Below are 25313 nucleotides of genomic sequence, written 5' to 3'. Positions count from 1 at the left end.
ACGTTTTGTTTAAACAGTGCACACATGGACACATGGCATATATCAATGGCTCATGTTCAGATTGCTTGTAATTAGGATTTCTTTGAGTAAATAATTTCCTTAGTCAGATGCTTTGATGATGATTCTATATATGGGAGTCTCCTTAACAACAATTTCTTTTTATGAGCATCGGATGTCAAGATCGCATGTGTTAGCATTCATAATATTTTCTTTTGTAGAATATAGTTCATGATAAATCTGATTTCATGACCATCACATATATTACAATATATGTCAAAAAAAAGAGCCTCTGACTTACTTTCTTGCTGAAGTTTCATATTATAGTGATGCCTTCATGACAAACTAACGTCTTGTTTAAATATTGTTATGTTAAGTGGAGTTCATTCTTTACTTAAAGAGCTTAAGGGTATGTCGATTATTCACTCAGGTACACCAGTTAATATAGCAGTAGATGCATCTTAGTTTATTAAACCTGGAAAGGCATGTCACGGGTCGGTTTGACCCCAACCACATTATCAGGTACATCTGCAACCTGGGACACAATCGACTATTGGGTCGATTTGTCCCAGTCGGACCTGGGTTGACCCAGTGTCATCTGACCTAGGCAGATCATGCCCGAGACTCAGTGGCATGGTAGGGCGTGTCGCACCTTGTAGGTGATGTTAACCCTGCAGGTAGTGATGACACTGCGGGATCCAATGGTGACGCTGCACCACTAACATGGGTGCAACAACAATAGAGAAAATCCCTTTAAGGTGCTGAGGGTATTTCGGGTCCCTACTCACTTGGGTGTGGAAGGCGGGACCTATGGGTTTGACTTCCATGTCAAGTGATTGGCGGCAAGTCGTGTACTACACTGTAGGACCGACTAGATACAGACAACCAAGTGGTCGTGGTGCGTAAAGGACTCAGGTAATTGCCATGATGCGCTGAGTTATCTTGATCGTAACTATAGGATACATAAGAAATTAATTAAGCCACAAGACTGGCATAATCCATGGGATTGTGTGTGTGTGCACACTAGCTAAGAGTTGTAAAATATATATATATATAATTGGCTTTAGAGTCGAGCTGAGTCCTGCGAAATCTCACTTTTGGTGGTGCTAAGGCACCCTAACTCGCAAGTGTATGCAAGTTGTGGGAGCACAATGTCGGCTTCGGGACTTTGAGAATCCTTTGTGGTGCAATGGCTCACACAGGAAAATAATTGAGAAATCAAAATATGAGATTTATGAGGCTCTGGGTATACCTGAAAGAAGGTATATGTTACCGGACCCCTTGTATTGCGATAGCTCGCACCTGGTGATAGAGAAAATATGAAATGAAATATAAAACATAAAACCTTTGAGATTCTGGGTATACCTGAAAGACAGTATATGTTACCGGATTCTCCGGGCTCTGGGTATACCTGAAAGACGGTATATGTTATCGGACCTATGGTCTACCTTGGAGAGGGTAGGTGGTACAAGGTTCGTGGATATTCTTGTTTTTTTTGTGAGAGCTAGGCGTCTCACCCGGTCTCCAATCCACGAAGTTAGGGGACCAGGACTACCAGTGTATCCTAGGTGATAGATCCAAGTCTTCTGCAGAAGTGTCAATGATGCATCATATTTCTTGTTCTTGCCACTGGGGAATTCTCTCTCGGTCACGGACCGTCCCCTTTGGATATCCGTACGGCTAGTCATACGGGTTATTAAATAATAGACCCCCGTATGGTCTCGGTCCGCTACGAGGTCTATGCCTGTGCGTACCCACAGGGTAAGAGTAAGATAAACATTAAATAATTTAAGTTAAATAAAATACTCATGCTTGAAGAATCGTGAACTGTTGATATGACTTGTAGAATCTACAACTTATGCTAATGTGAATAAATGTATCTTTAATTCAGTTATCTTTTGCACTGTATCATGAATTAGAAAGCATAATCATTTTCTTAGACTGATACAAATATTCATGCTAGTTACATCTACAGTTGTTGCACATATTTGTACACCGGACACTGAGCACCACACATAAATAAAATGCTTCTTACGCAGACAGGGGAGTCTGACCCTTCTGCTTTAAACATTTTTCAGGAAGCAACCAAATCGGAGCATCGTGGGCGTCGCGTATGGAAGTAGTCAAGAGATCTCAGTTTTTCAGTGTTTCCTGTTTGAACTTTGATTAGTAGATTTACATTTCTGTTATGGGATGTAATTATTGACATTAATGTTTCAATTAATGAATGATATATTTTAGTACTTCTCTGTTTCACCCAGTAATGCACCCAACTCTTGTTTTCACACTTTCGCTATTTTAAAAAAAAAAATTTACTCCAAAATTTTTACTATAAACAGTTGGGGCGTTACACAATTACTTGAGAATCATCCATAACTTCAATTTGACAGGTTCTGAATATACAAGCTAACTGTGTAATAAACTTAAGAGTTTACTTCATAAGACCTTGAGAAAATAGAACTCGTACATGGAAAACTAATGAAACCCTTCTGAAGGAAAAAAAAAAAGAGTTCTTGAATTAAGACAGGAATAAACAAACCAAGATGACAAAGCATGTGATAATAAGAAATAATACTTTATCGTAGCCCAATTGTTTATAATTTTCCAACAAGAAAAGGCATACCTCAAAGGCTTATGCAAATGTATTTACAAAATGGGTGGCACCATAGAAGCTAAAATTGTGCATTTTTTCTAACTAGATTGTAAAAAAACAAAACAAAAAGAATATCATAGAAATCATCACAAGGGCAGTAGCAAACATAATTATCAGTATGGAAACAATTAAACTACTGGATTAAGATTCCCTCAAATGGGGTGTGGCCTAGTAAAGGACTGCCCCTCAATGGGGCGCCACCAAAACCTTGCAGAGAGGAGGCCATGGGCATTACCTACGAAGCTCTTTCTTCACAGACATGTTGCAGAGATACGGCGAGCTTCTCGGCGGGGTCGGCGTGGGCGGCATCGCGTTAGACCCTCTCGAATTGAACGATATCTCGACGGTGCCGGCGAGCTCCATCTCCCCATCCCCTGTTCCATACAACCCTATGAGCGTGGCGGCGTGAGGAATCACGCCCCTTCTCTCCATCAAATGCTGCTTCACCACCACCTTCAACAGCGGAGCGTAAGAGAAGGACGCCCACGCCAATTCGGCGAACGAATCCGCGAGCAATTCGACGGTCTCCTCCATCTCCTCCACAGCCATGAGCCTTATCTGCAGACGCCCATGACCCAATTCCCTAACATACAAGAAATTCTCCAAAATCTTCAGGTTTTGCAAATCCTCTTCACCTAAGAACCCATTCACTCTCTTGAGTTGGAGAACGTCGAAAGTTGAGACCTTTGTCTTGTTCTCCTGAGTCCCTGGATCATGGGACTCTGATGAGGCAAGGGAAGGGAAGGAATAGAGACGGGGAGGGGTTTTTCGAGGGTTTAGAGAGAGAAGATGGTGGTTTCTTGTGGAATTGAGAAGTGGGTAGCCTGGTTTTGGCGAGGGATGAGGGGGAAAACGTCTGAGGCGAGAAGGAAACGAGGATTTGGTGGGGGGTAAGTGAGAAGAAGGCAGTGTCGGCTCTAAACAGTAGGAAGAGAGAGTTGTAGCCATGAAATTGTAGAGTTCTTCCCCTTTTATGAGTTGTCAGAGAAGGGGGAGAATCTGTTCAGCTTACAAACATCGTCGTCTTTTCATCACTCCTTTGCTATCTTCCAGAGAGAGAGAGAGAGAGAATAGAACCGAGCCACATTCCAGAGTGCTAGTATCTATTTGATTAAGATATCAATAGAGGTTGTGGTTGAGAGAGAGAGAGTGTGTGGCGCGCAAGTACTGAAGAATTTGTGATGAATTTGTGATGAATTTGTGATGTATAGCGGTTTATGTTACAAGGATACGGGGACGCGAGGACACGCGTGATGAATATGTAAACATACATGTTAGATTCTTATTGAAGTTGTCTGAAAATTTCCTGTCGTGTCGTCAAGGACACGGGTAGATAGTGGTATTCGAAGTAGAAGAATGTGGCGCCAAATATGAAGTGATGCATAGAAAGCATAACAAATTGAGGTTTGCATTTGGCCAACAGAAACCATATTTTAAGTGGTAATGAAAGCTCAAGGCCTGTGGCTGGAAATTAAAGCTGCAAATGGATAGGATATGGTCAGATCTTACTTTATCCTAATTTGGTTCCAAAACTGTACAATATATTTGAATCCAAGTCTGGATTCAAATAATGTTAGGGTTCGATGGCATAAAGTTAAATCCTGATCAAAATTTTGTTTGGTAATATTGGATCCAAGACTGAAATCAAGGCTTTTACATGTAATCAGATCTGAATTCAAATATTAGAACCAACTTAATTCAAATCAGAATCCAAAAATAATACAAAGGGGTAAATTTGAATCTGATCCCAATACCCTTCTATGTCTTACTTTAAGAATCCATATCCAGAAATAAAGTGTCACATTTGGATCAGAGACCCAACCAAACCCAATTTATTTGCACCTCCACTGAATTTGGGGAATAAATTTTGAAAAGGGCCTGGTTCTTATGCCTTAATAGTACCGAATCCAGATTACATCTACAGATTTTGAGGCCTTCTCATCAACTGATTTTTTTTGTATGAATCCCTTCTATGTCACAGGGACACACTATTTTGTTGTGTGTCCGTGGTGACGACATGAGCGGACGCACTCGAACACGCCGACTCGGACACCGATGCATACTGAATTATTTTGATATTTTTTTAAGATATAATTTTATTATATTTTAATTTTATTTCAACAAAAAGTTATTTTTAATGTTAAAATGTTCGAAGAATAGTTTTTTATTGATTAAAAAATTATGTGTCCTTGTCTCCCATTTTGAAAAAAAAAATCGAATCGGAATCCTGTGTCCTCGAGTGCCCGAATCATTGTAACATAGAATCCCTTGATTCAAATCTAATAGACACCAACTTCTTGTCAATTATTTCCAATATCGATAATATCAAGTATAAGTTCCATTTTCGCTATCAAGTATAATTTCTAATCTAAATATTGTGGAAATATTTGATACACGTTGGTACTCTGCCCACTACTAGAAGCCACGCTTTTTTCAACATTTTCTTTTTTTGCTTTTTTGCAGGCCAAGCCACATACATGAATTACAATGGTTTGTTTAGTTAAAATAAAAAAATGTTTGTGTTTTGCAAGTAAGTTTTTATAATTCATTTAAAACTCAACAGTTTATATATTTTTTTATGACGAGGAACCCTCGCCGAAGGAAAACCCTGGGTGAGGCCCCATTACCACCTTGCCTTACTTGACCCACCTCTAAAAGCTACTACCGTGTGTCAGTGGAGTTTGATCTGGTGCCTTCATCCCAGCACCCTCACAACCACCCTGCTGGCCACACAGGAAAATCAACAGTTTATAATGCATTGGAATTTCTCAAGTAAAAAAAAAACTATTTTTATGTTAAAATCAGTTGATCAATTGTTGGTCTTAATAACTAAACCATGTTAAAGATAACCATGGGTTAGATTGATTATAAAATCATAGAATTGCAAAGGAACTTCAGTGATGGATCACCACTATTATTTTTTGTGACTGATACTGGATCCGTCACACAACCACTATTAGTGACGGTCCATTGAATTTTAGTGGCGGTCTATTTTTTGCTATTAATTTTCGAATGTTACTGTAGGTTATTGGAAAAGGTCTGTCACTTTTTTTCTTTTGCTATTTGTCTATGAAAACCCCCAGGTCAGGGGGAAGTGCAGGAGAGATTGATGTTCCACCATAAGGCCTACCTCCAAGTAGGGCTGGTAAACGAGCTGAAAGAACCAAACCGGGCATGCTTGGAATCATCTTGTTTACCAATGGATCATCCTCATGCCTTTGGTTTGTGCTTGTATTTAGCCGGGCTGAGCTAGAGCTCAGCTTGGACGAGATGAGATGAGCACAAGCTGGCTCATGTAAAAACATTCCATGTTATTTATACATGGATAGGGAAACATGTTAAATGGATTTTTCGGCTTTTCTGGTACTTTCACAATTTCGACCCATAGATGTATGTGTTCAGCATGATCAATTTACTATAAAATCAAAGCCGAACCATGCTTTTTCAATGAAAAAAATATTTAGAGCCTAAAAAAATTACAAAGATTTTAGACTGTTTAGTTTTTTTAACATTATAAAACCCACCATGCATTGGAATTGAACGCTCGAAGAGCTGATCCCTATAAAACTGAATACCTAGATTACATCTCTACAGTCAGAATTTCAAAATAAGACTAAAAGGCCTGAAAACCCCATTTAGCATGTTTCATTTTAACATATTTCATTTAGCATCTCTCTCTCTCTCTCTCTCTCTCTCTCTCTCTCTCTCTCTATATATATATATATATATATATATATATATATATATATATATATATATATATATAAAATCTCACTTGAGCCGAACACCCATGTTCGAGCTTAGCTTGTTTAAGCTAAACAAGCTGCTCGTTACTTGGTTCGTCAGCTATATGAACCAATCACAAACAAGTTCGTGACAAGCCGAATTGAGTAAAGTCACGAGCTGCTTAGTTCATTTATCAGCCCTACCTCCAAGTGGTTAAAACCTCGTTTCCACCCTCTTTGTCCACCAAGAAGCTTGCCCTTTTAGTCATGACATGTGATGCACACCACATATATCAAACAAGCTTATATATATATATATATATATATATATATATATATATATATATATATATATATATATATATATATATATATGTGTGTGTGTGTGTGTGTGTGATCTCACTCGAGCCGAACACCCCATGTCCGGGCTCAACTTGTTTAAGCTAAACAAGCTTCTCGTGACTTGGTTCGTCAGCTATATGAACCAAACACAAACAAGTTCGTGACAAGCCAAATTGAGTAAAGTCACGAGCTGCTTAGTTCATTTAGTAGCCCTACCTCCAAATGGTTAAAACCCCGTTTTCACCCTCTTTGTCCACCAAAAAAGCTTGCCCTTTTAGTCATGACATGGGATGCACACCGCATATATCAAACTAGCTTGTAGCATCCCCAACTTGAATGTCTTGAGCCAATTCACAAGAGCAGATGTGTAGCCTTTGTGGAGGAAAGGATCTTTCAGTTAAACCATGTAGATGTGTTTGCGATCTTTTATTTGGAAAATATGTTTTAAAACTAGTTGTTTGAATATAAAGTTATCTCATTAGATGAGGAGCTATTGATAGTACTAAAGATATGCCCTAGATACTATGTCTGTGAGAAAAAAAGAGCTCCTTTTAAGGGGAAAAAACCCACGGGATTGATTCAGATCATAAATTTCCAAGGCATACTTTTTGCATTCTCATGGTCCCATGTTATTGTTTGTGTCAAAAAACAGGGAAAATATGGGTTACACATGAGTTCCAAGCCTACGAGTGAGAAACTCTTTTTTTATTATTTTATTTGTTTTTCAAGACTTGACTCTCTAGATGTGATCTACATGTTCGCTTTGTTAGAAAAAGTTTTAAAATATAACTTAATTATAAAGTCTTGGTGATTTATTGTTTCCCACCAAAAGTGCTTTAAAAATATTTAGTCTCATATCTAAGAGAGAAGTTTTTCTGGTGGTTTAAATAGAGGGTTTGTTCTCTATTCTTTACTTTGGTAATTCTTGTGTCTTAAGGTGGCTTGCGGACGTTGTTGCACATCGTGCAGGAATGGATGCACCGTTCATGCACACGCATGCGCGCGTATGTGCGCAAGGATGCTTGAGGCACATTGTAGCATTTTGATAGCGCACTTTACACTTATAGCAGAAAAGAAAAATAGAACACTTGTAGAAATGATGAATGCTAAGATTCTTAATACGGGTTTACATTTCAACTTATGGAGAAAGGATATACTTTCTGCTTGTTATATTTTCAACCGAGTTCCTTATTTCAAATCTAAAAGATCACTTTATAAATTGTATTTTGGTAAGAAACCTAATCTCAGTTATTTTTGTATTTGAGATTGTTCAACATATGTTAAAATTTTATAAAATAAAAAAGAAGAAGGTTGGACCTAAAGCATTTAAATGTGCATTTGTTGGATATGCTAAACATAATAAAGCATATAGATTTCTAGACATTGTTAATGATGTTATTGTTGAATCTAGAGATGCATCTTTCATAGAACATAAAAATGCATTTGATTCTCTTCTTGATGGCAGTCGTATTATTGTTGATGAACATTCTATTACTGACATGATTGAATATTCTAATGATTATGCTGTTGAACCAGAAACTGAAGTTAGGCATAGTAAACGCATTAGAAAACCAACTAATTTTGGTTTTGACTTTTATACCTTTCTAATTTAGAATGATCCTGTGTCTTTTTGAGAATCGATGTCTTCTCAAGATGTTGCCTTTTGGAGAGAAGTTATAAATGATAAAATTGAATCAATTATGTCTAATAATATTTGAAAATTAGTGGATTTATCTGTTGGTTGCAAAACTATTGGCTGTAAATGGATTTTTAAAAAAAAATTAAAAGCTGAAGGTACAATCGATAAATTCAAAGGTCGTTTGGTTGCAAAAGAATTTAAACAAAAAGAAGGTATTGATTATTTTGATACTTTTGCTTATGTAACCAGGATTTCTACTATTAGAGTTTTGATTGCTATGGCTGCCATATATAAGCTTCAAATCCATCAAATGGACGTGAAAACAACCTTTTTTGAATGGAGAATTAGATAAAGGGATATATATGGAACAACCTCAAGAATTTTTAGTGCTAGGGCAAGAGCACAAAGTTTGCAAACTTGAGAAATCCTTATATGGATTAAAGCAAGCTCTTAAGCAATGACATAGAAATTTTGATAGTTTCCTGGTAAATAATGGTTTTAAAATACATGATACTGATAAGTGTGTCTACAATAAAGTAGATTATAACTCAATTATTATTATTTGTTTATATGTTGATGATATGCTTACTTTTGGGTTTCAATAGTGAATGCATAAATCAAACAAAAAGATTTTTATTTTTCATATTTTGTATGAAACATTTGGGTGTTGCAGATGTTATTTTAAGAATCAAAATTGTAAGAAATAATAATGATATTGCATTATGTCAATCACATTATATTGATAAAATTCTTACAAAGTATAGATATATTAATAGTTCACCGGCATGCACTCCATATGATCCAAATATGAAATTGACTCCTAATACTGGCGCAAGTGTTCAACAATTAAAATATGTCAGTGTTGTAGGTAGTTTTATGTATGCAATGAATTGCACAAGGCCTGATATAGCCTGCACAATGAGTAAGGTGTACAAATATACTAATAATCCTGGTCATCAATATTGGAATGAAGTAAACAAGATTCTTAGATATCTTAAGCATACTTTAGACTGTGGAATTCACTATAACGAATTTTCTGCTATTATTGAAGGGTATAGTGATGCAAGTTGGAATACCGATTTTGAAGATTCCAAGTCTACGAGTGGTTGGGTTTTTACCCTTGGTGGAGGAGTTGTTGCATAAGGGTCTAAGAAACAAACATGTATAACTCATTCTACAGTGAAATCTGAGATTATTGCTTTGGCATCTGCTTGTAGAGAAGCTGAATGACTTAAGAACATTCTAGTGGATATTTCACTAGGTGAGAAGCCTATACCTGCTATTTCAATATTTTGTGATAGTCAATCAGCTATATGTAAAGCAGGTAATATCCAATACAATGGAAAGTCTATACATATTAGTCTAAGACACAGTTTTATAAGATAAATGATTGATGATAATATTATATCATTGAAATATATGAAGTCATGTCAAAACTTGGCAGACCCATTTACAAAAGGCCTTTCGAGAGATGTCATCAGTAAAACATCGAGGGAAATGAGAATTAAGCCAATTAAGTCATCACCTAAGAATACCCAACTTAAAGCGCTCGAGATCCCACATGCCTAGGTTCAATGAGAAACGAATTGGTGAATGACAGATATTGAGCATATTTATGTAAGCTTATTATTGATGTGTGCTCATAAGTTGTAACTAATGTGAGGGTTGAGCTAATAGCGCTTAATGAGTTTGTAGGCCTTAAGGCTAGGGTGTGTGTTACAGTACACCTAGACAAACTTACCTATGTGAGTGTAGAAGTCTGAGCCGCCTCTTATGAGAATTGACAATTCTTTAGAGCACTCATGAATCTAGGGAAGCACAAGGCTCAAAATGTACCAACATGAAATCCACACAATTGAACTTTTGGAAACTTATGTATGATTGAAAATCCGTTAACAATATAAGAAGCTAAGTTCAAGGTAAGTCCACTTAGCACCTTGGTTAATTTAGGTTTTCTTTTAATAAATGGGGGTTCAAGTCATACAGACACTCTCACTGATGCATAAGTTTCTATGCAAGCTAAGTACATTTTAAAACTAGTGGGGGATTATTAGAAAAAGTTTTAAAATATAACTTAATTGTAAAGTCATGGCGATTTATTGTTTCCCACCAAAAGCGCTTTGAAAATATTTAATCCCATATCTAAGAGAGAGAAGTTTTTCTGGTGGTTTAAAGAGGGTTTGTTCTCTATTCTTTACTTTGGTAATCCTTGTGTCTCAAGGTGGCTTGCAGACGTTGCTGCTTATCGTGTAGGAATAGACGTGTTGTTCGTGTACACGCGCGTGTGTATGTGCGCAAGGGCGTTTGAGGCACATTGTGGCATTTTGATGGCACACTTTGCACTTCGCACGCTTGTAGCAGTGCGAGGTGCATATGAGGTGCAAAGGTCCATTTCGACTTTTTTGGTTTTCAAGTTGTCTGGCCGTTTCAAAGGCTTTAAAATGCATTTATATAGAGATTATGGTGCATTATGGTTGTTGGACGGTTTTGAAGGCCTTTAATCAACGGTCAAAGGTGGATGACCGTTCAGGGACCTTTTTTGTCCTAATTTCAAACCCTCAGATTTATAGCCATTAATCTCATTTATCGCAAAACATTTTAGCCTTTCTAAAAGTCTATAAATCTCTTGGTTTTTCATCTTTTGAGGCATCTGAATTTTTGACTCTCCAGTTTTTCTCCTTTCCTTCTTCCCGATTTGGCTTGCAGAGTTCAAGTGTGGGTGAGGTCATCTATTCTTGCAAAGCAGTGACTCTCTTGAGGTTCAAGCCTAGTTGTATCTTGGAAACTCAGTCGTAACAAACCCCTTTTCGCATCTTTGAAATTCCTGGAGTGGGCGATTGAAGTTCTAAAGATAGAGATCTTAAGAACGTGCCTCTAGGCTTGAGATCTCCATTTCCTTAAATCCTATTTTTGTCACAAGATTGGAGTAACAATTTTAGTACTTCATTATGGCCTCTGGTTCAACATCCAACTTTATCAATCTGCTTAGCCATGGCCTTGAAAAACTTGATCGATTTGATGGGTCAAACTTCAAGTGTTGACAATTAAAGGTCTCTTTCTTGTTGTCCGAGCTACATATCGACTATGTTCTCAAAAGGTCTGTCCCACTATTATTGCTGGAGAAGTTGAGACAAAAGAATAGAAGAAAGAGCGAGAGAAGTGACATACTGACAACTACCGATGTAAAGGGCATATCCTGAACACTTTAGTCGATTCTCTCTTTGACTTGTATTCACTATTGGAATCGGCTAGAGAGTTGTCGAATGCACTCGAGATTAAGTACAATGCAGAAGATGCTGGTAACAAAAGGTTTATCGTAGATCAGTATGTTATTTTTTCTATTATTGATGATAGGCCTATACTTGCTCAAATTCACGAGATGCAAATATTGGCCAATAAGATCAAAGGAGATGGTATGTATCTTGATGCTGACTTCCAAGTTGCTGTCATTATTGGAAAACTATCAGATTTCTGGAAAGAATATAGGAATCACCTAAAACATAAAAATGAGAAAATCACTTTACATGGTCTTCTTAAGTTCATCCGAATTGAGGAGGAGACTCGTCTTCGTGACAAAAAGAATTCAAGTCCTAAAGAGGGTTATACTAAAATAAATTTTGTTAGTAACAAGGGTGGCAAAATCAGAAAAACTAAGAAAATAAAAAAGAATTTCGTGAAAGGGAAAAAGTCAACTGATAAAAAGAAAATCAGTTGCTATGTTTGTGGGAAGTTTGGTCATTTTGCTAAAGAATGCAGAGAAAGGAAGAGAACTGGTCCTAAGACAAATGAGTGAGAGGAGAGACTTGTTGTTGTAATCTCTGAAATCTTCATGCTGACTGCAAATAAGGACCAATACCTGGATACTAGAAGCATTGTTCATGTGGCAAACGACAGAAACTTGTTCAAGTCATATGAAGTAGTGAGAGAGGGATGTAATCTCTTTATGAAAAACTCTTCCTCAACTAAAGTGCTGGGAAAAGGGAGTGTGAAAATTAAGTTCACCTCCGGAAAAGTCCTAACACTTGAGAATATCCACTATGCTCAAGAAGTTTAAAAAAAAAACTTTGCAGATCTACTGTCATGAAATGGGTTCAAGATTGTTATTGAGTCTGGGATTGTAACTGTGACCAAAGGGAAAATCTTTGTAGGAAAAGGGTTTGCCACTGGTGGTATGTTCAAGATGAGCATAAATGAAGCTATTACTTCTGTTTATATGGTTGACTCCTATTTTCTTTGGCATTCACGATTAAGATATATAAATTCTTGTTGCATTCATAATATGAACAACTTTGGTCTTCTTTCTTGTCATGTTAGAATAGAACATAATCATAAGTGTGAGACATGCATTCAAAAAAATTTAACTAGACTCTTGTTTCCTAGTGTAGAAAAGAATTATAAGTTGCTTAAATTAGTGTATTCTGATGTGTGTACGATAAATAATGTTTTGAGTCATGGCGGCAATAGGTACTTTATTGCCTTTATAGATGACTACTCAAAATTTTATTATGTTTATTTGATGAAACATAAATCTGAAGCATTTTTAAAATTTCTCCTTTATCTTGTTGAAGTACAAAATAGGTTTAAAACAAAGATTATATATTTAAGAACAAATATTGAATGTGAATACTTAGGTGAAGAATTTAATAAATTCTGTGGAGATAATGGTATTATCCATCAAACATCTGCTCCTAAAACTCCTGTTTAAAATGAGTAGCGGAAAGGAAAAATAGAACACTTGTAGAAATGAGGTCCAAGCCTAGTTATATCCTGGAAACTCAGTCGTAACAAACCCCTTTTTGCATCTTCAGAATTCTCGGAGTGGGGTGATTGATGTTCTAAAGATAGTGATCTTAAGAATGTGCCTCTAGGCTCGAGATCACTATTTTCTTAAATCTTATTTTTGTCACAAGATTGGAGTAACACACTTTAGTAGAAATTGACTCTTAGATAATGTTTTTCTGACATATATATCATATTTTTTTTGTTGTTAAAAAAAAACAATTGCCTATAACGTACTAAGTTTTATCCCTCAAAAAATCATATTTTTATATCGAAAAGATATTATCCAAGGCCAGTTTTTATTACCTTACTTTATGAGTTTCAACTAGAAAGTTCAAAACCCTTGAGTGTTGTTGGATTTGAAAGATGAGAGGGTTATGAAGCTACTAATTTATATCCCATCTCTAAGGGTTGGTCATACCCAAGCTCTCAAAAGTGGTTGATGCTGAGGATTTGTTAATCAGCTCCAACACCCACCAATTATAGGCTCCCAAACAGAGCTCCATACTCGACATATCATGTCATGCATATGCTGGCACTATGGTTGGCACACTTGTTTTTTTATATTTAAACTACTCTCATGTTCAGAGACCTAGCTATGTTGTCTTTGTCTGCCGTACTTATGGTCTCTATCCTGACATCATAAAACTCTGTGGGCTTATCTCTTGCCCTCCAAAGAGTCATGATGCTTTGACTTGTGCAAGGAGTGACACCCATGAGATTTGAACTTACACCACCTGCCTACTATGGTTGGCACACTTGTTATAGATTATTGTGGTTACATGTGGACCATCTGGTTAGGACATTGGAAGGCCATGATTATGCTTTTACCATTTTTTCTGTCTGAAATGCTTATCCACAACAAGCATTTTTTGTTGTTAGTTTTAGGTATTGGTCCAAAAGATGCAGCCATGAAAGCCCCCATGGTCATCATGTTCAATATATATATATATATATATATATATATATATATATATATATATATATATATATATATATATATATATATATATATATAACCTCTTCATAAGGCACAGAGCCCATTTATACAATGAGTGTCACAACACTGTGTTTGATTACCTCAGATCTAAGATGTGAGGTTTTTGAAGTAGATATCCTTAGATTAGAGATCTAAGGTTCTCTAGATCCTTCATTTGTAAGGAGGTTGGATCGGTGTAGGCTCGATTCTTCTTAGAGATTCAAGGTAATCAAACACACCCTAAGGGATGCATTTGATGCACCGGTAAAAAAACGTTTGTCAACTTTTATTCGAAAGTGAATAGGGATAGCAGTGGACTAGGGGGAAATTGGGGCCCCGCCTCGCCTCGCCCCGTTTGGACCAGAGATGGAGGACATGAAACATGGATGGAGGTTAAAATCAAAACCCATGCGGGGATGGACTTACGCTTTCCTCCGCCCCTCCCCCATCCCCGATCCCCTCCTTGCTTCGCTCCGCTCCTTCTTTAGGGATAACAGTAGACTGAGGGGAAACAGGGTTCCGCCCCACCTCGCCCCGTTTGGATCGGGAATGGAGGACATGAAATGGGGATGGAGGCGAGGGTGGAGGTTAAAATCAAAACCCGTATGGGGATGGAGGTAGGGGTGGAGGACAGGATTTTGAGACCTCCACTGCCATCCCTAAATGTGAAGATTACCTAGGGTGTTCAACCTTTGCATTCCAAATTTCATGGACAAAACAGCCCCAAAGGAACCAATGTGACCCTGAGGTGCATATCAAATGTAGGATCATAGTTAGTGGGACACTTTTAGATGAGAGTAGGCTACACAAACAATAAAGATACTAATATCAGAAAAAAGATAAGCCAAGATTAGAGCATGCAATCCATGGAACTCTCTCAAGCCTGACTTATTTGCATCATCTTTTCTCACTAATGATGTGCGGAATCCAAAAGAAGACCCTCAGAGAAAGGGTCATTGTTTCAGATGGTCTATTTGAGAGCGATCATCTGTGTGCAGTCAGAGAAAATTTCCCTATTAGTTTTTCCTTAATTGATGCTACATCATAATTTGACCCGTTCAACTATCAATCCTCGTGATCAAGTAACCGAATCAATAAAATTTTGCCATTTTTGCAAAAGATTGCATGGTGATCACAAGAAAAAAATATTTGTATCTAAAAAAAAGTTGTCATTCTTTATGTAAAGACAACACCATTGTGAATAATAAAGTTAGTAATACTCTTGGAAATAAATACTATTGAATGCTATCTTCTACAGTTAAATGTGATAGCTGAAGTGGTGGGATCACACAATTTAAGCAAAAGAGTCATGTTGAAATCCCACAACATGATTAGAGAGAAATAATATATATATATATATATATATATATATATATATATAGAGAGAGAGAGAGAGAGAGAGAGAAGATCAACATTACCATTCATGAAGATCAACAAAATGTTGAACCTATGAACTGAACAAGATAGAAAAAGAAACTACAGACAGATATCAACAGACAACAAAGCCAAGCTCAACCAGGATCCGCTCGACTAGAAGGCACCACCGAAGAGTGAACGTTGATCAGAGGGAAGAGGAGGTCTCTAAGATGCATATGAAGAATTGCATAAACATCAACCAGGATTTTATGGACAAGATTATTAATGATGATCGGAATTTGTCAGAAAATAGCATCATTGCACGACATCCAAACAAACCACCAAGTAGTAAGCAACCATGTCTTTCAGATCAGTCTCCACTGCTTGCATCATCTAATCCGAGCAGAGCCCAAGAGTATATCAAGCTTGAAAGACTCCTCTTTGACAATCACGTCTGGAGATCTTCGCATCTTATTAAAAGGACCACAAAGATTGGGTAGGACCAGAATAAATGAAAGTGGTTTCTTCAGCAGCTTGACAAAGCACACACCAGTTAGGAAACTGAAAACCCAACTTTTTTAAATATTTGTGAGTCTGAACCCTATCATGAAAAATTAACCAAGCCAAGACCCGAGATCTTGGGAAAGGGCCCTTAGCCCATAACACACACTCAGGGAACCAATCGGCTCCTGATGGGAGCAATGATCTATATACTTTATGGGTGTGGAACACACCATTTGGCGCAATCACCTATTGTGACCGATGATCATAATTTCTCGCATCCCCAATTTGATCTCTGAAGAACGATAAGGCTCTCAGCCACATGCTTCGCAAGTGCAAGATCGCCAACTCCCGAGTTCCATGATGAAGAAGAAATAAATCAGGAGCACCATATTTAGCATGAAGAAAATAAGCACATGGAGAACCCGGTTGATGGGCCAACCAACATTGCTTAGCCATAAGAGCAATACTCCTCTGCCTGGGCACAAAAACAGTGAAGTTAGTCATATGTCTAGGTAACACCACCATTCGCCAACCAACCAAATGACGCTTACCCTGGAGTTGACACCCAAACCATAGGAAATCTACCATAAAATGACAAATCTACTTCTCCACACCCACAGGCATCATGAACATTTACATAAAAAAATTAAGGATAGAGGAAAGAACATGTTTGATAAAAGTTAGACAGCTAGAGATGGAAAGATAAGACGCTTGCCACGAAAGAAGCTTATTTTTCACTTTTTGAATAATTAGAGCCCAAGCAGCGGAAAAGAGGCACTTCACTTGTAACGGCATGCCCAAATACATCATCAGCAACTCAGAAATCATGCAATTAAAAATTTGTTGTCTTGCTGCAAGCATAGAAGACTCAACATTGAATATAGTAAGCGACCAATTGCTATCATTTAGAGAAAGCCCAAAAAGAGAGAGAAAGAACTGGAGAATAAGTTTAAATCTAAGCATATGTTGCATGTTTGCTCACCCAAAAATAATCATATCATCAACATAAATAAGAATATGGTCCGAGAAATCCAGAACATCTAAAGGATCTATCAGGCGCTTCTCCGTAGCATGCTTAAGCAACACCACGAGACCCTCAGCAATGGCATTAAACAACAAAGGCGAGAGAGGGCAGCCTTGCTGTAATCCATGCCTCAACTTGATCTGGCCACCTCTAATGCAGTTAATCTTAATCATGGTCTGAGTATTAGCGACCAATTCCCTCACCCAACTTGAAAAACGACGACCAATGCCAAAATTTGAAATAAGAAGAGCCAATGCATAGAATCAAAGGCTTTATGAAAATCTATTTAAGAGAAAAATAGGGTTGACCACTAAGATGTAAGGAGTGAATGACTTTAGAGGCCAAGATGAAAGAATGGTGAATCCTCTTATTGTGGATAAAAGCGAACAAAGAGTTCAAAAATATTTGGTGAGCCACGGCCTTCAACCTATTAGCCAACACCTTGGCGATCATCCGATAGAGAGCACTTATAACAGAAATCAGGCAAAACCTAGAGATATCAGTGGTAGCAGCATCTTTCGAAATTAAAAATATAATTGCCAAGTGGGTTTGAATAGGCAATCTGGAGTTATGATAGAACTCATCAAACATGTTAATAACATCAGGCTTGACACAAGACCAAAAAATTATTAAGAAATCTACATGAAACCCATCAGAACTTGGAGCTTTCTACCCTGACAAACCTTTGATGACCCTAAAAATCTCGTCTTCAGAGAACTTCATTTGCATAGATTTGGCTTGATCTTGTTGAATCGACCTAACAGAAATAGGACCAATGACACCCTTTGCGGTAAGCGAAACAAAGTATAAATCTTTAAATTACTGAGTGATTGTTGAAATAATGTGTTGATTAAAGTAAGGAACACTCCCAATGGTGATTGATGAAACGACATTCCTCTTATGACGATGAGAAGCATATGAATGGAAAATTTTAGTATTATCCTCTCCAAACACAAGCCATTTCACCCTAGCCCGCTGCTTCCATCTAATTCCCTCCTTGACCCTCCAGTTTTTCAAAAGCGTTGATAACTCAATGGATCTGACCTGCAAACTTTGCAGGTGCAAATTAGATAGAGACTCCAGAGAAGACATAGTTTGATACAACGCCAAAATCTCTTGCTCTCAAGCAGCCATTTGCTGAAATTTAACCACATTTCTACTATAAAGGCAAGCCTTGATATCCTTAGCGAGACAAGACAACTTCTCATGACACCGGATAGCCACCCATTGTTCATTTGAGGGCTTATTCTAAGAGTCATAAATAATCGTGTGAAGGTCTAACTCCTGGAGCCACTATTGTTCAAACACAAAACTCCTGACAAATTTAAAACCATCCTCTCAAAGAGTGATTAACTGACCATGATCCGAGATACAAAGAGCTAGCAAGACACACCTGACATAAGAAATGAGATCCAACAGATTTGGAGTGACAAAAACCTTGTCAAGAACTCTGCAGCATGGGCGAATCTGCCTATTCGACCAAGAGAAATGCTCTCCAATAAAATGAATAGGGTAAAGGTGATGCCGATGAACAAAATCTTGAAAACCTCACATAGATGGATTAGGAAAAACGAGATTATTAGAATCATGAATAGACAAAAGGCAATTAAAATCCTCTATTAGAAAATGGTACTCCCTGTTTGAGACGATGATCCTATTTAAGTCGTTCCAGAAAGCAGACCTCATGACAGCGTGATTAGGGTCATACACAATAGTGACCATGACTCTCCTGCCACTATCTTGCAAAGTAAAGTCAACAGACAATGAAAAAAGACCCATGTCCAGTTGAGAAATTTGTAAAGACTACTTCTCCAAAATAAGGATATCACTGGCATGACTGACCACAGTCTTAAAAAAATAGTCAACATCCCTCTATATGCCAAAGACAACAGAACGAGAAACGTCATCCATCTTGGTTTCACAAATAGCAATCAGGTCGAGCTTCTCTTATCTAACCCAATTAGCCAGAAATATACACTTGGTGGGGTAATTCAAGCCCATGATATTCCAACAAAGAGACTTCATGATACACAATCAGAAAAAATTCAAGGAGTGTGTGGCCTTGCCGACCTTCATGGAGACCTGCCATCGAAAGCTGTAACATTGAAGAAGTTGATCCTCCTACTTCTACTACTATTGCTAACATGTCAAACAACCCCCACACGCTTAGTAGCCCTCAAAGAACTGAGAGAATCACCCCTCAGACTGGAGACAATACCAAGGGAAGGACCTAGGGAGTCACATACGATAGTAGAGACTACCGAAATGGTAGATACCATATCGATAATTATATGAAGCAGATGCGAAGAGGAGAGAGAGATATCGAGCATCAGACTGCCTCTTCAACCTCAACACCCAAAGGCGATAAAGGGGGGCGCTATCGAGGAAGGGGTGGAGCGAAAGGGAGAGCCACACACCCCCAAGAACTACACGCAGAATCAGTGACGACAGAGCCAGTAGTACTGGCCTTAGTGACGACAAGCGAGAGAGGAAAAGGGACTGATAGGCCAATAATCATACAACTATGAGCCTTAGTGGAGCGAGCATTAAAAGTCATAATGTGAACCACTATATAATCAGAACGCCTGGTTGAAAAAATAATGAAAGATGAGGGCAAAAATGATCTTTTCTCACCTTTTGCATGACTGTCCAACTACGCCGCCAATCCACCTTAAGAAGGGGCGCTAGTCGTGTAAAACGCAGAATCACTGACAAAGAATTCATGATGGGCATGAGCATGGAGAATAATGATTGATAGATCACCATCAAATTTCTCGGGCCCCCAGCAGCGCATTCGGCAGTTGTTGGAAGTAGGATACAAGGAGTCAAATAGACGTGAGGGGTTTGCCATCGTACGTCGGAGATGGTAACGAATTAGCCAGAACCAGACTCAAAAAGGATTTTTCGGTGAACTGTCTGGACAAAGCTTGCGATAGCCTGATCGAGACTCAGATAGTCTCAATCTTGATGTCATGAAAAGAAATCTCCAGCTCCTGAAGATCTCTAATCAGCACCCATGGTGAGAAAGAAGTACGTTGCAGAGGCTGCTTAGAACTCTAACGGGCGAAGTGGCCCTCCAACACAGAAGAATCGCGGGAGTCAAGAGGCCTTCCTATTGAATGGTGATGAGAAATAATTGTTCGCCTTCTCTTTCAAAAAGGATGACGACGAGTAAGGAAAAAGGAACCACACCTGTGACAATCAAAGTGTTTTTTAAAATTCAAAGATAAACATGTTGTGTACCAATAATCCTCCGGTCTAGCATCGTGCAACTGAGATCTTGTGCGAAGAGCGTAGAAGGAGCTTTGCCATGAAGACGGGACCTGCTGCCAGCCACGATCAGTGACCAACGCGGAAGCTCCTGAAAAAAAAAAGGTGGGTCAAGCAGTGTCATGGTAGAACAGGCTTCGAGAGGCTCCCTCCTAACGGCACAAATAAATTTCTTAACGTTCGAGATATGTAGAGAACTCGCGTCTAGGCATGAACCGAAGACCTCCAAGAGATTAGAAAATAATCGATACTTGAGTGTGAATGGCAGGTTAACACTGAAACTCTACCGTCGAAGAACGAATGTTGCATCCCAGTCATTAAGGGCATCCTGAATGATATGGAGGGCCTGCTGATTTACTCCCAAAGAGTGATCGGAAGCAAGACCCCAGAACGCGTGCGGCGAGCGACACATGAGAGAGAGGTGAGAGGAAGGGAGAGAATAATATGATTTGGGATGTTGAATGACAGAACAAGGCCGGACTCATGAGAGAAAGAGAGAGAGAACTCGTTCAATTCTCTTCCAATGTCACATAGTGATAGAGAGAGAGAGAGAGAGAAATAAAACAAAGTGTAGTTTTTAATATACAAGAGCACTTGCTAATGAGGACTATAATGTGCATTCCTTCATAGTCTCTTACATGATTCTCAACGGCCATGACCAATTAATGGATGCACATTAGCAACACCCATTTTTAGAAAAAGTATAACATTGTAGGCACAGAATTTGATTTGAACTACAATTATATACTGTCAAAAAAAATTAGTCATTATATTATAAAAAAATGGTTAAGTATATCAAATTGAGCTGTATATAATTGGCTCTTTATTTGGACTGCCTTTATATAAGCATTTCAGATGTCAAAGCTATCCAATCTCACTCAAACCATTCATAAAAAAATGTATACTTTATTTTACCATTCTTTCCTAGAGTCTTTCCCACTATTTGAAGATTAATTTTGAGATAAAAAATGCACACCAGTCTTACTAGAGACAACATGGTAGCCTCTCACAAATTATTGTTCAAGAAAACAGGTTGCACGATGAAACTTTGTTTTATATTGTATTTATGTGGAATTTATTCCTTTTGAATCGCACTTTGCCATGTTTGCATCAGTCAACTAATGTATGGGATTTAAGACTCGCAATAAATAAATAAATAAATATATATATATATATATAGTGCAGATGTGCATGCAATATAAATGAGTCTTTGATGAAGACGTGCATGCAATATCAATGAGTTGAAACAAACAATATCTTATTGTTCTTATCTTTTTAAGTGAATCCAACCTTACAAATATGATTTACATGGTCTATTTAGTGGGGATCGACTTTTGAATCACCCAAGTCTGAAAAGGTTATTCTTTTGTTGAGAAATTATGATCCAAGGGTTGATATCTAACAAATTGACTATATTGAATACATTTACAGGGTTAGATTGAGACAAAACTACTTGCACACATAAGTTTCAACTCATTGATACTATATGCACACAGGCACCAAAGACTTATATATATATATATATATATATATATATATATATATATATATATATAGAGAGAGAGAGAGAGAGAGAGAGAGAGAGAGAGAGAGAGAGAGAGAGAGAGAGGCCTGTAACAGTGGATGAGCAAATCGTCTACTGTTATCATATACTTTTCCGCCCCTGATTGCACGTGGATTAGTGGTAAGAAAAAATTTTCAAGTTACAAGAGGCATTAGCAGCGGTCGTGACTGCTGCTAAAGCCCATTTTTTTCACACAGAGCGAAGGTCATGACCTAATGCTCTTTTCTTGATGAAAACCCCGACTCATCCACTGTTATGGGTTTTCCTATATATATATATATATGTGTGTGTGTGTGTGTGTGTGTTCCTCCTAACAATAAGAATAAGATGGTGCAAACATTTTTCATTTTCACCATTTTTGTCCTTTTTTTTTTGGAAACTAATCTTCCAGATGGGATCTAAATGATTTGCTTAGTAGGAACAAGCTTTTGGACTACCTGATTGCGACAAGTGAGAAGTTTTCTATAAGGCCCTCAACCTGTGAAATATAGGCGTTATATTTTCTTTCATTTGAGGCCCTAGGCGCTGGCCTCAAATATCAAAGAGGCCAGCCGGCCTTGGATCGACCCCCTCATGTGTAATACATTATAAATAGAGGCCTCCACACGTTGATTGGTGTGTGTGAGGATTCCTCCATTGACGTAGGTGTACTCACTGAACCACGTCAAATTTGGCTTGCTCGCCGTCTTGTCCTTTACTCAATCTCCCTCCTCTTATTCTTTTAATAGCAGGTTGGGGGAACTGATTTTCCTATATATAAAGGGAAAATTGAAGTTTTGATGAATTTCTTAGGTTTTCTTCTCTTTCCTGAGAGGATGATTTTCTTCCTTTTGATAGGTCACGGTTTACTTACAATGCAACAAATCCTATTTAATTGTGTTGCTTCTCCAAGAAACTTGACACCATTCTTAATTAAAGAAGCGTTCCCCAACTTGGCAGTCTGAAAATGAATTTTGTTAATTAACCGGCACTACTTTCTTTTTTTTATCTCTATTTCCATGTGCAGTTCAAAGTTTATGTGAGAAGAGCAAATGGTCAAATTATGCCTTACAAGCAAGTTATCATATTAAATAATCCTTACTGTTATTTCTCCTGTACAATTCGGGAGTCTTAAATGAATATTAAGGGAGTAGGAATGCTATTAACTGCGATAATTAAATTTAATAATTTAAATATATGCTTAAATTCATTTTCAAATTTATTTGTCCAAATAATTTCTATAGTTTCAAAACTTTAAAATGTTGCGGGTCTTATTGTCTGCTCAATCACACAACTGTGCCAACCTAGCCTATGTTGTTTCAAAATAAATTTTAGCTGTAGGTGCATAGACCAAAAATTTAATTCACAACCATCAGCCAATTGGGTTGGCTTAGTGGGGTGGGTCCTTGGCCACTAGACGGGTGGTCAAGGTGGGGTCTCCTCTCTGCACAAGCCGCCCATCATAGGCTCCTGGGGTGGAAATTCTAGCCTCAGAGTTTTACACTGTCTGTATGATTACCATAGGTATGTCAAGTTGAGCGAAACACGGCCAGGTCTTCATGCCGGGTGCAGTTTTTTTGAGCGAAACAACTTTCATCGCTAATCCGTCGCTAATTAGCGACGGAAAAAATCTGTCACAAATTTCCGTCGCTAATTAACAATTTTCTTGTAGTGTAAGGTGATCCTAAGAAAAATTACTTTGACACATTTAAATACGGCAGAAGGGTTTATAGGAGCTTGATTTTCAATTTAAAAAGGAAGCCTTGAATAAATAAGAATTTGGCTGTAAAATTTTTTGCTTCCTTTTGCAAGAAACTGTCAACAGCCATGTCGTGGTGACACATTTTGAAGCAGAAAAAATAATAAACATCAACATGAAGATGAAGATGAAGATGATTAATTACCTTTTGATGCTTTTATATATATATATATATATATATATATATATATATATATATATATATATATATATATATATATATATATATATAGAGAGAGAGAGAGAGAGAGAGAGAGAGAGAGTATTTACATCCAAAGTTAATCATCATCATATAGATTGGTAGCTGCTCACATGTTAGGTGCGAAATGAACGTGCTAAATGAGTTTTTCAGCTTTTTATCATTTTATTTTTAAATTCTGACCGTATAGATGTAATCTATGTACTTGATTTTATAGGGATTAGCCCTTGAAGCATTCGATTCTGACACATGGGTGGGTTTTTATAAGGTTCAAAAAATCAACGGTACAAAATCAATGTAAAATTTTGAAGCTCCAAATATCATTTTTTTTCACCGAAAACACATGATCCAGGTGTGGATTCCTCGTAAATTGACAATGCCTGATACATTTATGGGGGTGGAAACTGCAAAAAAATAATGAAAGAGCAGAAAAACCCATTTAGCACGTATCATTTCGCACCTAATGTGAGCAACTACCAATCTCTCTCTCTCTCTCTCTCTCTCTCTCTCTTTATATATATATATATATATATATATATATATATATATATATATATATATATATATTTGAACACTTACACTGGTCGTACCTATAGCTATTGTCCCGCAGCATAAAACTCCGTGAGTGCTCCTCTTGAATCATAAAGGAACGAATTTGTCCCTGGGCTGCATATCAAATGTAGGATCATAGTTATAAGTAGGGCACTTTTAGATAAGAGTAGGCTACACAAACAATAAAGATACTAATATCAGAAAAAGATAAGCCAAGATTAGAGCATGCAATCCATGGATCTCTCTCTCAAGCCTGACTTATTTACATCATCTTTTCTCACTAATGATGTGCAGAATCCAAAAGAAGACCCTCGGAGAAACGGTCTTTGTTTCAGATGGTCCGTTTGAGAGAGATCATCTGCATGCAGTCAGAGAAAAAATCTCAGTTAGATTTTTCTTGATTGATGCCGCATCATCATCAGACCCGTAATAGAATCAATTGAATTCCGCCATTCTTGCAAAAGATTGCATGATTACAAGTAGAAAATATTTGTATCTACAAAAAAATTGTCATTCTTTATGTAAAAGACAACTCTGTTGTTAATAATAAAGTTGGTAATACTCTTGGAAAGTCAAATAATATTGAATGCTATCTTCTACAGTAAAATGTGATAGCTGAAGTGGTAGGGTCGCACAATTTAAGCCAAGGAGTCGTGTTCAAATCCCACAGCATGATTAGAGAGAAAAAAGAATATATATATAAAGAGAGAGATATTGTGGAGGGGTGACAACCAATTTTCCTATAACGGTTGGGTTACATCAAGGATCTGCTTTAAGCCCTTTCTTATTTGCTATAGTGATGGATGAGCTTATGAGATCAATTCAAGAAAATGTGTCGTGGTGTATGTTGTTTGCTGATGATATTGTTTTGATTGATGAGTCTAGAGTTGGGGTTAATGCTAAGTTAGAATTATGGAGACAGACATTGGAAGCAAGAGGTTTTAAGTTGAGTAAGAGTAAGACAAAATATATGGAATGTCGGTTTAGTAAGC

At 37.6% G+C, this 25313-nt stretch overlaps 1 protein-coding gene across 7 annotated transcripts in view; it reads right to left on the bottom strand.

Moving 5' to 3' along the window:
• LOC149818589 (GCN5-related N-acetyltransferase 5, chloroplastic-like) overlaps nucleotides 1-3729 on the bottom strand; it is a 28967-nt gene extending 25238 nt beyond the window's left edge. For all 7 annotated transcript variants that reach the window (XM_089985976.1, XM_089985973.1, XM_089985972.1 and 4 more), the window contains exon 1: nucleotides 2886-3729. In XM_089985976.1, the coding sequence (XP_089842102.1) occupies nucleotides 2886-3598 (713 nt within the window). In that variant the 5' untranslated portion in view covers nucleotides 3599-3729. The remainder of the gene's footprint in view (nucleotides 1-2885) is intronic.
• Nucleotides 3730-25313: the final 21584 nt, after the last annotated feature.

Source organism: Nuphar pumila, chromosome 13 (assembly GCF_984573655.1).
Source record: "Nuphar pumila chromosome 13, dmNupPumi1.hap1.1, whole genome shotgun sequence".
NCBI classification, from domain to species: domain Eukaryota; kingdom Viridiplantae; phylum Streptophyta; class Magnoliopsida; order Nymphaeales; family Nymphaeaceae; genus Nuphar; species Nuphar pumila.
Note: the sequence above shows the minus strand (reverse complement) of the source record. Positions and strands in the feature narration are given on the sequence as shown.